Source organism: Crocodylus siamensis, chromosome 11, assembly GCF_052110815.1.
Source record: "Crocodylus siamensis isolate JL-2025a chromosome 11, ASM5211081v1, whole genome shotgun sequence".
NCBI lineage: Eukaryota > Metazoa > Chordata > Crocodylia > Crocodylidae > Crocodylus > Crocodylus siamensis.
Window position 1 is genome coordinate 3,729,365 of NC_143405.1, and position 14,128 is coordinate 3,743,492.

The following is a 14,128-nucleotide window of genomic DNA, read 5'->3' on the forward strand; positions in this document are numbered from 1 at the left end:
CTTTGAACAGCCTGGTTATGTCCGTATGTTTGCCTCTGTTTTCTGTCGCACAGAGCTTTCAGTTTGCATGGTATTTGCCCACTATCTACAGTGACATCTGCTGGTTCTCCGTTGTCTACTACAGTCCTTCCCCCTCTGAGAAATTAAGTGATTAGATAACATACTCTCTGAGAGTAATTACCAGTCAGCCTCACCAAGGTAGAAATAATTAAGAAGACTTCCCCCCACTGGGCCTTCGTGTTTGTAGTCAGGAATCCTGCACTGTCCAATCTCTTTGTCATGCTCAGCCTGATGGTATCAGGGCACCTGTTGCATTTTAACCCATTTCTATCTGTCAGCATCACTAGAGATGCATCATTTCTAGAACAGGTTGGTTGTCTCTGACTTGACTAATGGAAGAGTCTAATTTTCAGCTTTCTACACTGGCAAATATGGCTACAAAGTCTGCCTGAGGATTTATCTGAATGGTGATGGTACAGGAAAAGGAACACACGTGTCCTTGTTCTTTGTTGTCATGAAAGGGGACTATGACGCTCTGCTTCCATGGCCTTTCAAACACAAGGTAAAAAGAAAGCACTTCCTGTGTTCATGTCGCTGCGATGCTCTTCCCCATCACATTTTTTCTCTTGTGTAGTGTCCTAGTGATTTCCATGGTCTTCTCATGTGGTATACAGGGGCAGTGCAGCCTGTCCACCTACAGTAGAGGCATATCTCTTCCCATTGTAGTCAAGGGCATTCTTCCATTTCTCCATTATACCTGCATCTAATCCTAGGGTATAATTCAGTCGTGAATGGGGTGAGATGGTGCACAGAGGGCTTTGTCCCTTCAGACACCACCTGGAAGAACCAAAGTGTTATCCAGTTGGAACCTTGAGGTTTATAGAAGGTAAAGCTGTGTCCATCTGAAACTAAGCCAAAGACATGCTTATCATGCTAGATTCCCTATATGCCTAATTACCAAATGTGGAAAAGGAACGAGGCCTGGTGGTTAAAACACAGGCATTGGGGGGCAGCATTCCTGCTTCTCTTTCCATTTGTGCACCAATTCTGCAAACCCTTCTTCCAAATGGCATTACCACCACCAACCAATCGGCAAAAACAAATACAGAATCAAAGTTCATAATTCATGTCACGCTTAAAGACCTGTTTCATATTTCATCTTTTAAGCTGAACAATAGCAAACTAATGAACAGGAGAAATTCTACTCCGATATTTAGTTTGTGTCTGCTGCGTGTTTGCATGCAGTGAGCTGAGCTGTCTCTCTTGATTCCAAACCACAATAACAGAATTAATTTATTGGCCTTGACAAAACTCATGGTTTGCTTAAATTGTTGGGACATAGGGGAAAAAGTCTACACCATGTAATTCTCCACCAAGGAAGAATTTCTGACTTTATTTTATTTTGCCAGTGGCAAAGTTTTAAACATTTGATCTGAGAACCATTATAATCTCCCTCGTGCTAATTAGCTGACCTTGCATCCTGGGAAACATTCATTTTAGTTGGCCTTCAGTTATCAGTAGAGCAGCCAGCTGTTTCTGCAGAATGTTTGCACTTGCTAAAAGGTGCCGGGTCCAAATGCGTTAAGGCTTCTGACTGCATGTCTTGTTTTGAAATGCAATAAATTATTATTTTTCCTTTCTTCCCTCTGTTACGTTTCAGGTCACGTTTATGTTGCTCGACCAAAACAACAGAGAGCATGTTATTGATGTTTTCCGTCCAGACCTGAATTCTGCTTCATTTCAGAGGCCAGTGAGCGACATGAATATTGCAAGTGGCTGCCCTACATTTCTTCCTTTGTCTAAATTACAGTCACCTAAATATGCTTATGTCAAAGAAGACACCATTTTCCTTAAATGCATTATAGAAACAAATTCATAGGCCCTAAAATCGGTACTTTTTAGTATGCCCCATCAGAGTCTGTTTAAGGACAGCATTCAGCTTAAGTCCAAAACCTGGAGATCTGGATCCTGCGCTCCATAGAGGTCACCTGCATCAGCTGAGGATCTGTCCATTCACATTGTCTAGTGCTGCCAATGCAAGTTGTCCTGGAGCATCTTTTTGCAGGTGACCAAAATGACTCAAACCAAACTGGTGTTGGCAATGAATTCCAGACCAAGGTCCCAGTCAGCCCCTGCACAAGGAAATGTGGACAGACCATCCAGTTTCTAACTGGAAGGAGGGTGCTGGAGACATAGCAGCCTGCATGGACCAGGGTTCTTGCATAGGCTTTGGTCTGGCTGAGGGTGCAGAGCAGTCTCTCTGCTTCCCCCTGTCCCACGCAAAGACCCTTGGGGTTCTGATTGCTCAGTTGGACCTCTCCATTGTTCATTTTTTGGTATCCTTGAAAGCTGAGAGTTGCGGCCAACCATTTGAAGCTTGTATTCCTTAATATTGGATGCTTTGATTGCTGTTATTTATTTCATACCTGTATTTATATGCACTATGTCCTGTGGGACTTTGAGTGTCTCTTGTGAATGCATCTTGGCTTTTCCTTGCCAAGTAGCTTGCTGCTTGTTCAGAACTGAGCACTTCCTCTGTTACTCTCCCTCCCTATTATATTTGCAGCTCCCCCCAAGGATCCCAGGGCCACCCGTGCAAACACCAGCTAAATGACACCTGCAGCTTCTTGTACAGTTTGCAGTCATTTCCTGAAACACATTGGACAACATTTGTTCTGTCTTTTTTTTTAATTATTATTATTATCCTTCTAATGTCCTCTGACAGGGTGACCTTTGTCTGGGTCATGATCATCTTAAAATGTTGAACAGGGAAGAACCATTGCAGCATCTGTGGTGTTTATTTTTGCCCATAAAGGTAAAGAATGAATGCAAAACTATTTTGAAAAGCAGCTGGGAGCTGTCATCTGGATGTGGACAGGGTTCAAATACAAGCCTTTACCCCAAAAGAAAGCTGCAAGCATGCTTTTTTGTCTCCAGTCCATTCTTACATCCTCTCAGCTTCCCCTGGCTCCTTCCCCATGGGAGCACCAAAAAAACATTGGACCCAGTGTGCTGTAATCATTGATTAAATCATCAGTTGTGATCCTGATTGTCGTGGGGTCACGTATTCTGTCCCAGTTATAGTTACACCCTGACAAAAGCAAATTGGCGAGGAAACTCTGAAGGACGGAGTGAGAGAACAAGAAGCAAGAAGAATAGTTAGCATGGCAGGAACGGGACAGGCAGTAATGGCTTAAAACTGATTCTGTGCAAGACAAGAGAGCCTGCCAATTGGCAGTAGGTCACAGAAGGATGAAACAGATCTGCACTGTTGTTGCAGTACTCCAGATTGAAACGGTAACTCCTGATCCATTCAGATGACTTGAAAAGCCTGGCACTGCCATGAGGGAACCTCACTCCATTTGAATTCCCATAACATCTGACTATGGGGATTAACCATTCACTGCACGGGTTAAAGTAGGTGTTGGGGGAAGTCTTTTAATTCCCCCTCTCTCAAAGGCAGTTGGATTGAGAAATGAGAAGGGAAAGCCTGGAATTGTAATGTATTCCAACAACCTGCCATTGTACCTGAAGTCTTTGAAGTATGTTTGGGGAGAAACATCAAACCCTGATGCTCAGGGTATTGAAAACCAGGGGTTACTAATATCATTTGGTGAGCGATTAGACAGAGCAGAAGGCTAGACCTTTACCCAAAGATCTTTTCTTGTGCTGGCATCTGCACCACTTCCATGAACTTTTCAAGACAATAAAGGAATCCCAAACTAATTATTGCAATGTAATAAGCCATGATGGACTTGGGAGACAATGTACTAATGAAAAGGAGGAAGATGAAGCGGCCTTTTGGATACTAGGGAGAAAAATAGATCTTTTTTTGTAGAGAAGAAGAGAACTAAGAAAGCACACTGCGATAAGCACATTAGAAAGCACTGGTGTATTTTGTTAGGAAATCTGTTTGCCTCCTCCACTTCTCAGTGACAAGCTGCACAGTTGTGAGTAGCACCTCTACATTTATCATGCATTCATTGGTGAATCTAATGGCAAGTGAGCATGACGATTAAATTGCAGTTAGCCCATCCACAGTCCTTCAGTGCTTTGCTCCAGAATTCAAAACGCTAGGCTAATGGCTTGCAACTTGTAAGGTGCCATTGCGCTGGGGTTACCCATGGCTGTGCAACAGATTCAGTATGTATCTGGTCAGCTGGTTAGATCATCAGGGTTCCCGTGAGGTACAGGGTACTGATGGGGAGTGTGACATGAATGCTGCTCCATTGTTCTGTGAATTAATTATACAGGGAAGGTCACTCTCAGCAGATTGCAGGCTTTCCAGATTTGAAGTAAAAGATGAAAGATGTTCTGGAGCTACTGTGGAATGGTCTTTTTTATTTACAATAAACCAACTGAAATAGTGTAAAAAGAAAAACAGATTGTGAAATAATGTCTGGAGATGAGCAGTGCCTAAAAAACATGCCAGAAATGTTCTAAGTTTCTCTGTAGCTTCCTGAAGAAAATTTGAGCCATTTAATTCTAAGGATGGATTTTAAAATCCACACTTTAACTCATCACAGCAAATAGGTATCAAATCATCCATATATGAAATTATCAAAATATGGAAAATGATACAGGCAGAGTAATTGGCCTGCAACAAGTAGGTGTGTGTGTAGCCAAAAAAAGGGGGTGGGTGAGGTGGGGAGGAGGCAGGGGGAAAGACAGAGTTTGTACTATAGCCCCCAGTGTTGCAGTGAGATTAGTTTGCTGGATCAGAGCCAAAAAAGTGAACAAGTTTTATAACATTAACTTATTGATTTGCTCAATGACAGCTTTTTCATGCCGAAGTATCTTTCCGTGCAGTGCTGGAAATCCAAACACCACCATATTGTGCCCAGCACATGAGAAGCAGAAGGTGAAGCTACTAGTCTGCCTTGATTTTTTTGCAAACTAAGTGGAATGCAAACTGAAGGGAAATCCAGCAGAAATGGTGGGAAGCCATCCACTATTAATAACCTGAAGTTCTATTGCTTACAAAGGAGCAGATTTCTCAAATCTTATTTTTATCTTGATAGTGTCCTTTTAAGTAATTGGTTGTAGCAAAATATCACATTTCCAAAAACAGTGTAAAGAGATAGCTACCTACCTAAGCTTGTTCAAGAAAGAACTGGGTGTTCTTTACCTCTCTCTTTATCTCTCTTCTTCCAGACTTAATATTTTGCAGACATGTTCAAATGTTCTTTTAGGGGCAGCAAAGTATTTTTCCAGTAATATGTCAGTCTATATGACCATCGTGAAATAATGTGTTTAAATAATTGCTTTTTACAGCTGTTGTTTTGGCAAGCGAAGTATTTATTGCGGTCATTTGTATTATCTTACCATTTATTTATTTCTTAAATAAAGCTAAATAACCTCAGAAAGATTTGTGTAATGGTTTACATGAAAAATAAGGGACTGCCCAGTACAAATCTTGCAACAAGTTTGTTATAAACACAACTCAGCAGGCACATTATCATTGCTTATTTATATTGCAGTGGTATCTGGCAGACCTAAGCAAGTGAAGGACCCAATGCCGACAAGCATTGCACAGGCACACAGCTACAGATAATCTCTGCCCTGAAGAGCCTACAGTCTAAATAAACCAGATGCACAAAGGAAGGGAGAAAAGGACGTTGTCGCCTCTTCATTTTGCAGGTGTGCAGTTAAGACACAAAAAGATGCAAATGGCTTGGCTTGCCCAAGGTCACACAGGAAGTCGATGACAGAGCAGAGAAGTGGACCCCAAAATGTGTTAGGAGTCCTTTTCCCTTGCCTTAATGACAAGAGTATCTTTTCCTCTCCACTGTAAATTGGTTTGTTGGTGGGGAGAGCAGTATAGTCCAAGAGGGAGTGCTTATATTTGCTGGATTGCTGAGTAAACTGGGATGGGTGACTGCCTACCCCAAGGCCTTGCACCTTCAGCATAAATTTGTTTAAATATTAGAAGGAATCAGAACTCATTGCTTTTAAATTAAAATTAAATAAATTAAAGAAAGCAATTAATTTTTTTGCAAATTTTTTTTTTGCAAAAATCTAGTTGATCTAATAAAAGACATCACCTCTACCACGAGTTCTGATTCTTTTTGCTGCTAAGCCAATATGGCTACAGCCTAGATACCTTTAAATATTAGAAGTCTTTTTATCCTTGCATCCTAGGAAAACCACTGAATCTCTTGTTGCTCTTGTCTACATTTTGCTTGTCCGGAGAACCCACCAGCATCTGAGGTTATATCTAAGGTCTGACGGCCTAGGTGTGAAGTTCAGTTCCTGGCCATGTCGGAGAAGTGATGGGTGATTCTGTAGCTCCTGGTCCATAGGAAGGTCTCAGCGTTCACCCCCTCCTCTCTTGCGGCTGGACCAGTGATGCACATCTTATGTGTACATGGCCAAACTCAGCTCTGGTTTTCAGTGCTCGCTTTGCATCTTGAACTGCTGTCCGTCTCTTGTTATGGGTCAGTCCTGCATGCCAGCTACTAACATTTGCAGCAGTTTGACCAGGTCATGCCCTGCGCTGAGGCTGCTGGGGGCGCCCCCTTGGCTACTTATGCTACCAGCTGCCGCTGGAAGCAGGAGTCAGCAGTGTGAGCAGAACTGGGTTTTGTCAGGATGGAGTCTGCTGCCTTCCTCCTGCAGGTTTGCAGAGAGAAGGGCAATCCTCACCAGCTCTCGCCCACTGTCCAGCATCAAGCATCCAGAGCCCTGCAAAAGGGCTTCCATTGATAGGGTGGGGAGAGCATGCCACAGAGGGGTCACGGACCCTTTCTGTGCATCTTGCTGAGGTGCACAGAGGAGCAAGGGGCTTTGACTCGGGCAACCCACCCTCTACGCTGTGATGATGAGTGACTGGCCTCAGCAGAAGGGCAGTACTGGTGTAACCTGGGGGGGTGGGGATATGGCTTGGAAGGGAGCTCTACCTAAGGGAGGGCTGCAGGATTTGCTCTCCCCAGCTTCTTTTTCAAACCTCCTTGCTGCTACCGCAGGCTGAAGGGGTGTTGGGAGCCACAGGGGAGGGGAAGGCAGTTGATCCTACATGAATTAGTGCAGATTAAGATAGTGGCAGAGCTCAGCCTGGTTGCTATGGGAGTTTTGGTGGCTCCATACCTGTGTAAGCCCTCCCTGGCCCTCACTGGTTAGGAGGCTGCTTTTGCATTGGGGCTTGCTAATAAGCTGCTTTTACTTATAGTTGGCTGTTTATTTCTCAGGGAGGGCTTGCTACCTTTCAGCTGCTTTTAACCTTTTCTATAAATGTACATGTGCTTCTCATGCAGAGCCATCGGCTTCAAAAGGGAGCAGGGCAACTGTGTGCGAGAGAGAGGGACAGAGTGAGTGTATATGGGAGAGAAAGGAGTGTGTGTGCGTAGGAAAGAGAGGAAATGTGTGTGAGACTGACAAAACATGCTTTAACGGGTAGAGAACGGATGCTCTGAGATGTTTGTGCTCTTGCCTGCTATGATTTTTATTACTAAAAATGAAAATGATTTCCCAAATAATATAAGCAGTGAGTGTTTCACTCACGGCAGGAGCTGAGACTTCCCCGAGACAGAAGACTCAGTCACACCGAAACAGAGCGGGCTGTGAGAGCAGGGCCATCCCAGCTCAGCTGAATAAATACACCGGGGAATGGCACAGGATGTGTTGGGAATTGTCTGGGCCAGATTCCACCCCGTCTTGCCCGAGCATCTCTGCTGGATCCAGAATGTGCCTGGAAATGGGAGAGGAACCTGCTTAGGGAAGCAGCACAGGCTGGATCCCACGTGCTCCCCTCCTTGGTTGGGGACCCAGGCAGGGCTTCCGAGCCCCTGGCAGCAGCTCTTTGCATGTTGTGCAGGGAGAGGTCGGGGGAACTTGGATCCAACCATGACCAAAATCTTGCCTAGGGCTCAGCCCCAAGCATCCCTCCCTTCTGTCAGGGCACAGCCACACTGGCATTCTGAATGCTTTGCGTATGCTTGACCACATGTTCAGCGGCCTTTTTCTCCAGAAAGCCCACAACTATAGCCCATCTGCATCACACCACAGCAGGGGACAGTCTGCCCAAAGGATCCTGAACCTCTGGCCATAGTCACTGAAGCAGTATCACTCATCACTGCAGCATCAGGGACAGGACTGACAGCCCCGTCATGTCTGCTTCTAGTCTGCACAAAAAGCCGAAGAGGTCACTTAAGGAACATGGTGTTTTGTGACCAGATGAAATACATGCCAGTCTCATCCTTAAAGTGCTTATTAGTGCTTAATGTGTCATAACTTACCATATCTGAGCAATATGCTAAGTGTGTGTGTGTGTGTGTGTGTGTGTGTGTGTATGAATAAGTATACAAATACATATGTATAATGTCTGAGGTTTGGGATTTGACTTTATTTTTCTGAAATTCAGTGATAATTTTAGGTTACTCTTCAATACGGTTTGAGTTTTGTTTTAATATTTGTGTTTTTTTTATTAGTATGCATACCACTCCCCCCACTCCCAATGCTCTTTTTGGCACAAGTGGCTGCTTGTAAGTATTGTGCTGTTTTGATTAAGACCTTTATTAAGAGACATTTACAGGCTACATAAGCATACTAGCAAAATCAAATGACTTGGGGAAAGAAGATGTACAGAGCAAATGCAGCAGCACACAAGATCTGCCTTGGTGACTTCGACTGCCAAAGGAGCGCTGCTTCATTTTCTGTAGAGGTGCCCATATGACTATGACACGGCTTTTTATGTTTCAATGGGAAAAGAAATCTCATGACAGTAACAGACAAGGTTCTCGGGGTAAATCTCGTATCTTTTATTAGACCAACTCAAATAGTTGGACAAATTCTTCTTTGCAAGCTCTTGGCTATAAATACCCTTCATTAGGCTGAGGAGGGGTATTTATACCTGAAAGCTTGCAAAGAAGGATTTTTCCAACTATCTAGTTGGTCTAATAAAAGATATCACATTTAGTTTACCCAAAGAACCTTGTCTTCCTATGTCCTTAGAGCAACACGGATACAACCTATACACCTGTATCATGACAGTAACCAGATTTTCCCTCCCGTTTTTATGATTTTCTTTTCCTCTCCTTTCTGGATGGACTGTTACAACCTTGTTCTTTTTGCAGAACAAATCCTGCCAGGACACTTTGGCTTTAAAAAACAAACAAACAAAAACCAAAACCTGACCAACAATATTGGAAATGCAATAGCTTGAAGCAGACATGGCAGGTGTGAAGTGTCTGGATGTCAGACTAATATTTGCTACAGCTTTCCAATATCCTTCCCCTTGGACATGAGCAGTGTCAGGGCTGGGTGGGTTCATAAATAAAAGGTGATGCTAAACACCCATGTCTGGAGTTGTGGGCAGGAGTCCGGCTTGTTCAGTTTGGTGTCAATCTTTGATCTGAACTTGGATGCATTTTCCATTAAGTATCTGGAAAAGGACACACCACTTAAATGAAAGGTAGAGATGCTACCAGTCCAGCCAGTGATAGTGGTGTGACGTGGAGACCCTTGGGCTAGTGCGAGAGATCCATGGGTAGGAGGTCGGGGCAGGATTATAGAGTCAGTGACATGAGATGTAGAAAGGAGACAGCAACCGTAACTGGAGGATGCTGCGGATTACTGAGAAACAGTTACCACAACTGCTGGGGCACAGCCCATCTGCCGCCACCACAGGCTTGCCTCTTGCGGCAGAGAAGGGCTCTGTGCAGGGCTTGGCAGGGGAAAGGTCGTCGGGAGGGTCGGGGCAGCGCCCCAGGGCCAGCAGCATCTGCGGTACCAAGACATGGGTGGGAGTAGCCAGGAAGCTGGTGGGGGCAGGGCACCAGGGTGGAGGGCTGAGTCTGTTTTCTGCACCGGGGACCCAGGCGCCTTGGGACCAGCCTAGCAAACCACATGGTGCAAAAATGAGTCAGCAAAGGCTTGAAGGCGCCCCCCAGCCTGCAGAGCTCTGCTGCTGCCTTTCCCTTCCTCCCTCCTTTGCTACTTAGCTGTGTATAAACGACCCTCTGGAGTGTGACCTGGCAAAAATCGAGCTGGGAGGGGGTAGGCACGGGAGATTGCCTGGGTCATACGGGATTAACTTTGCATGATCTTGCTGTAGTATCTCTTGTGTGTAGGTCAGACAATAACCCCAACCCCAAGGGCCGGTTTTGGGGGGAGAGAGCGACCCGGAGAGACCTGGCTTGGAGCGGTCTGACCCTTCTGCCAGGCAGACGTAGCTCTGCCAGGTGCCCCTTGGCCTCTCCATCCGTCCCAGTGGACAAGGGCCCCCTTCCCCTTTTACAGCAGGATCAAGCTTTCCCTGCAGACCGAACCCAGCCCCAGCAATTACGAATCACAGCACAATGAATTAAAACCAAACAGCAAGAGGCCACAAGCTGCTGCTCGAGACAGCGCCTGGCTCTGGCACTGGCAAGTCGTACTGCTGACTTCAGTGTTCCTAACAAGTCCCTCCGTACCTTGCTGCCAGCCCCTCAGTCTCTCTGCGTCTCCTCTGGAGATCAGCTTCCCTTGCAGCCCGTTATTTCCTTGGCTTTCCAAAGCTCCTTGGCTGCTTCACAGCCACATGCTTCATGTGGATAGGAAGAGTCAGGTTTATGCGAAAACTAAGGATCTTCTGACACGGACCTGGCCTTTTTCAGGCTGTAAACCCAGTGCCCTGGCAGAGCGAGGTGGATCTTTCCCCTAGTGAGCAGATGAAAGCGTGAAGGGGGCTAGAGGTGTGTGAGCTAGCCGCCTAAGCATAAACCCCTCCTGACACCAGTGGGAGCAAGGTCACATCCCTAACCCTTATTCTCTCCATCCTTATATTGCCGCTATCGCTATATAAGTTTTTATATGCAGCACCTAACTGTGGCTTTGCTGGGGGATCATACATCAAGGCAGGCTGCAGGGTGAAGTGCTGCATGTGCAAAGCTGACTTTATAACTGATTTATTCTTAAAGAGGATGGAAGGGCCTGGGCAAATTCATCGCCCAGGGGCTGGTTATTTGGGGAAACTGCTTAGGGTCTAAGGCACGAAGAGCCTCTTTTCACGTTTGTGTTGAAAAGCAAAGCAGGACTCTGCATTTAGTCAGGTGCATCTCTCCCCACCCGTCTTAGCCTGGCTCTCGTGTCTCTGCCTGCAGAAAAGGTCTGCCTTCAGCACGCAGGTTCAAAAGACCCTGACCCTTCATGAAGTGGGCCCGGAGGATGTTGAGGACCACACAGGATCTGTTGTTGCGAGAGCACTGGAAATGTGAGTACAGTGGAGGGCTTGCACTGCCCGTGATATGGTGCTTGTGTCTGCCTTGTGGTTTTGACATCTCTCTGCCCTTGCACAATAGAAAGGAGGAATCCGTCAGCCTGTAGGACATCCCCAGTCCTCCTGCGAACTGAAAAGGAGTCTTTCAGCATCCAGGTGTGAGCCTGCTCTGCAGACAGCGTGATGACTCTGCCAGGCACTCTCAGATGGATTTTGCCTCTCAGCAGCAGGAATCTGGCATAACCCCCTGGCTTCAGTGAAGTCACTCCAGATTGACACTGGTGTGAGGCACCAGGGTCCTGCTGATTAGGCGACGGGCGAGGACTCAGGAGTTCTGCATTCAGGTCCTGGCCCTTCCAGAGACCTGTGGTGGGACTTTGGCAAGTCCTTTGATTCTTCTGTGTGTCCGTTCCCTATCTGTAAAAACAGAGTAATAATCCTACCTTTCTCTGCCTTGTCTATCTAGGCTTTAAATTCCTAGGGTCAGAGACTGTCACTGATTTTATACAGCACTGTGGGATCCTGTTCCTGGTTAGGGATTGTACTTGCTACTTGATTATAAGTAATATTCATGATGGCATTTTGCTGACAGAAGATTTCAAGCAAGGAATGTAACAACTGGCCAAAACCAAAAAAAGCATCCCAAAATTACCCCCAAAAAGCAAGCTTCTGCTGTCTTTTCCAGGAGCAAAGGAATAGATATTTCAGTTTTGAAATGTCCTTTTGGAGCCATGCTCAAGAACTGCAGACGTGTACATAACATTTCTGTGTCACAATTATGTAACGGCTGCATTAATATAAACCTTGCACAGCTGTGAGAACACTTACAAGTTCTTCAGTGTCTTACGCAACTCATAAAAAGCACGCAAAGAAAGTAAAGTTGAAAAAAAAAATGGGCATGGATTGAATTCGTATTAAGTAAACAGTTAAAAGGCATGAAATCCGTTGCCTAAATGGTCTTCCTTATAAAGGCACAGCTGGCATAAAACAGCTGAATGTCAGATTTAACTACGCTGGATCTAATTATAACCATACCTTTGTTGTGCTATGCCCCTCGGTATATCATTTACCTTGCTCTGGAAGGATTCAAACAAGAAATAATTCCCCCTGTCCTGTAGTACGTGGAGAGATGTCTGCAGCATGACCATGTCCATATGGAATGCATTGAGCGGTGGTGCATTTCAAATATGAGGTTGTGTTTCCAACTGTTGTTTTCCTGGAACAGAGTCATGATTTTCATCTACAAGACCTCAGTTCTTTTAACCTTCTCGATAAGGAAACTGATTACACGGCCCAGCAAAGACACTGAACTCCAGGCAGTATCAGGTGCTAAACAGTCCAACAAATCACTTGCAGGGGGGAAGAGGAGAATTTGTTTGATCTGGATCAAACCGATGGACGTAGTAAAACTACAGTGAGAGAATCTGGATAGTGCACAGAGCCGGCTTTGCTACGCCTGCTTTAATTTCTCTGTACGTGGACATGTGCAAATGACATTACTTACAATCAGCTCATTACTGATGTGATGGATCTTGCAGCTCTTGAGGCAGATGCCATTTGCAGATAAGTTGGACCTGATGAAAGGTGCAAGAGAGAGTTGAGAACTGGGATACGTGTTGGGGGTCTCAGACTTCAGTGGGAGCAGAAGCTCCTAACCCTGCAGCATCCTGTGTTTCACTCTCCAAAGGACTGATCCTGCACTACTGCAAGTTATTTGTACCAATCCTGTCTCAACTCGGCTTTTGGTTTGCAGTCAGCTTCATGTTTGAGGTTTTCATTCACTAGTGTGATATTCTTGTGCTCTGGTTTCCAAACTGCTGGCCAACAGAGAACTCCTCCCACTCCCAATTTCACAAGGGAAAACATTAAAAAGACGCATGCTGATTTCTAAGAGGCTTTGTGAAAGCTTCCATCAAACCAGCCCTACACGGGGCTGTTCTGAGCCGGAACATCTTGGGCTCTGATGCTGCAGACTTCGCTCTTGCAAAATGCCTCCCACTGAAATCTCTGGCTGTTCTGGTTGTGTAAGGGCCACGGGTGCCCATCCTGCTGCTGATTTCTGGTTGACAGGGCAAGGCAAAGAGAGGGCCAGGGGCTAGCCTAGGCTTGGAGCTGGAAAACCTGGGTTCAAGGATTTTCTGCGACCTCAAGTAAGTCCTTCAGCTTCTCCGTGCCTCAGTTCCCTTTCATAAGAGGCTGCCAAGAGAGCTTTGCTGGTTCCCAGGGGCGTTGTGAGTATAGATGATGAAAGTTGTTGAGGGACTTGGATAGTATAAGTACCTGAGCTGCACAGAAGCTTTTTAATTTTCACTGAACCTCCCTGTGCACCCATCCTTAATTCAAATCTGCTTCCAAATGCCGCTTTTATGGGGAAATTCAATACCAGTGGGTGAGCACTGCACACAGCATGCATGCTTTAAAGCAGTCTTAGCCACATCAACTGTGCGGTTCTCAAGCAGAGGAAAAAGAGAGGGATTTCCAACCCTTTGCTTTATCACAGATCCTGGGTCACTCTCTAGTCTGTGTTACTGAGCCATCATGTTTTTATAGTATACCAGGTTTCTTCCGTTCTTTATTTACAGAAATGCCCATTCTGCTTCTGGCAGGCTTCTTTCAACACATGCCTCATGCTGTCCTTTAGCTATTTCCATCCTCAGCTGTTCACCTATCTACAGGTCCAAGCATGGTTATCCCAACACCTCTTTCCCTGATGCCCCGATCCGGCTAGCACTGCAGGATCTGCACATCCCTCTTTCCTCTGGGAGGTTATTATCCTGGCGAGTCTCCAAACCTTGTTGGTACTAGAGTATTTCACAATATGCTTTTTAGAAAACTGCTTTTCCTTTGCCCCCCTCCAAGCACCGCCTGGAAGTGCAACTAGCACTAAAGTTTTGTTCCAAATGCGGTCTTGACTTAGCTTTGTGAGCTTTGAAT

General features: G+C 45.5%; 1 protein-coding gene across 3 annotated transcripts in view; it reads left to right on the forward strand.

Moving 5' to 3' along the window:
* Window positions 1-5,353, forward strand: part of TRAF1 (TNF receptor associated factor 1) — a 28,090-nt gene extending 22,737 nt beyond the window's left edge. For all 3 annotated transcript variants that reach the window (XM_090022566.1, XM_090022568.1, XM_090022567.1), the window contains exons 10-11: window positions 414-562; window positions 1,661-5,353. In XM_090022566.1, coding sequence (XP_089878692.1) covers window positions 414-562; window positions 1,661-1,879 — 368 coding nt within the window. In that variant the 3' untranslated portion in view covers window positions 1,880-5,353. The remainder of the gene's footprint in view (window positions 1-413; window positions 563-1,660) is intronic.
* Window positions 5,354-14,128: the final 8,775 nt, after the last annotated feature.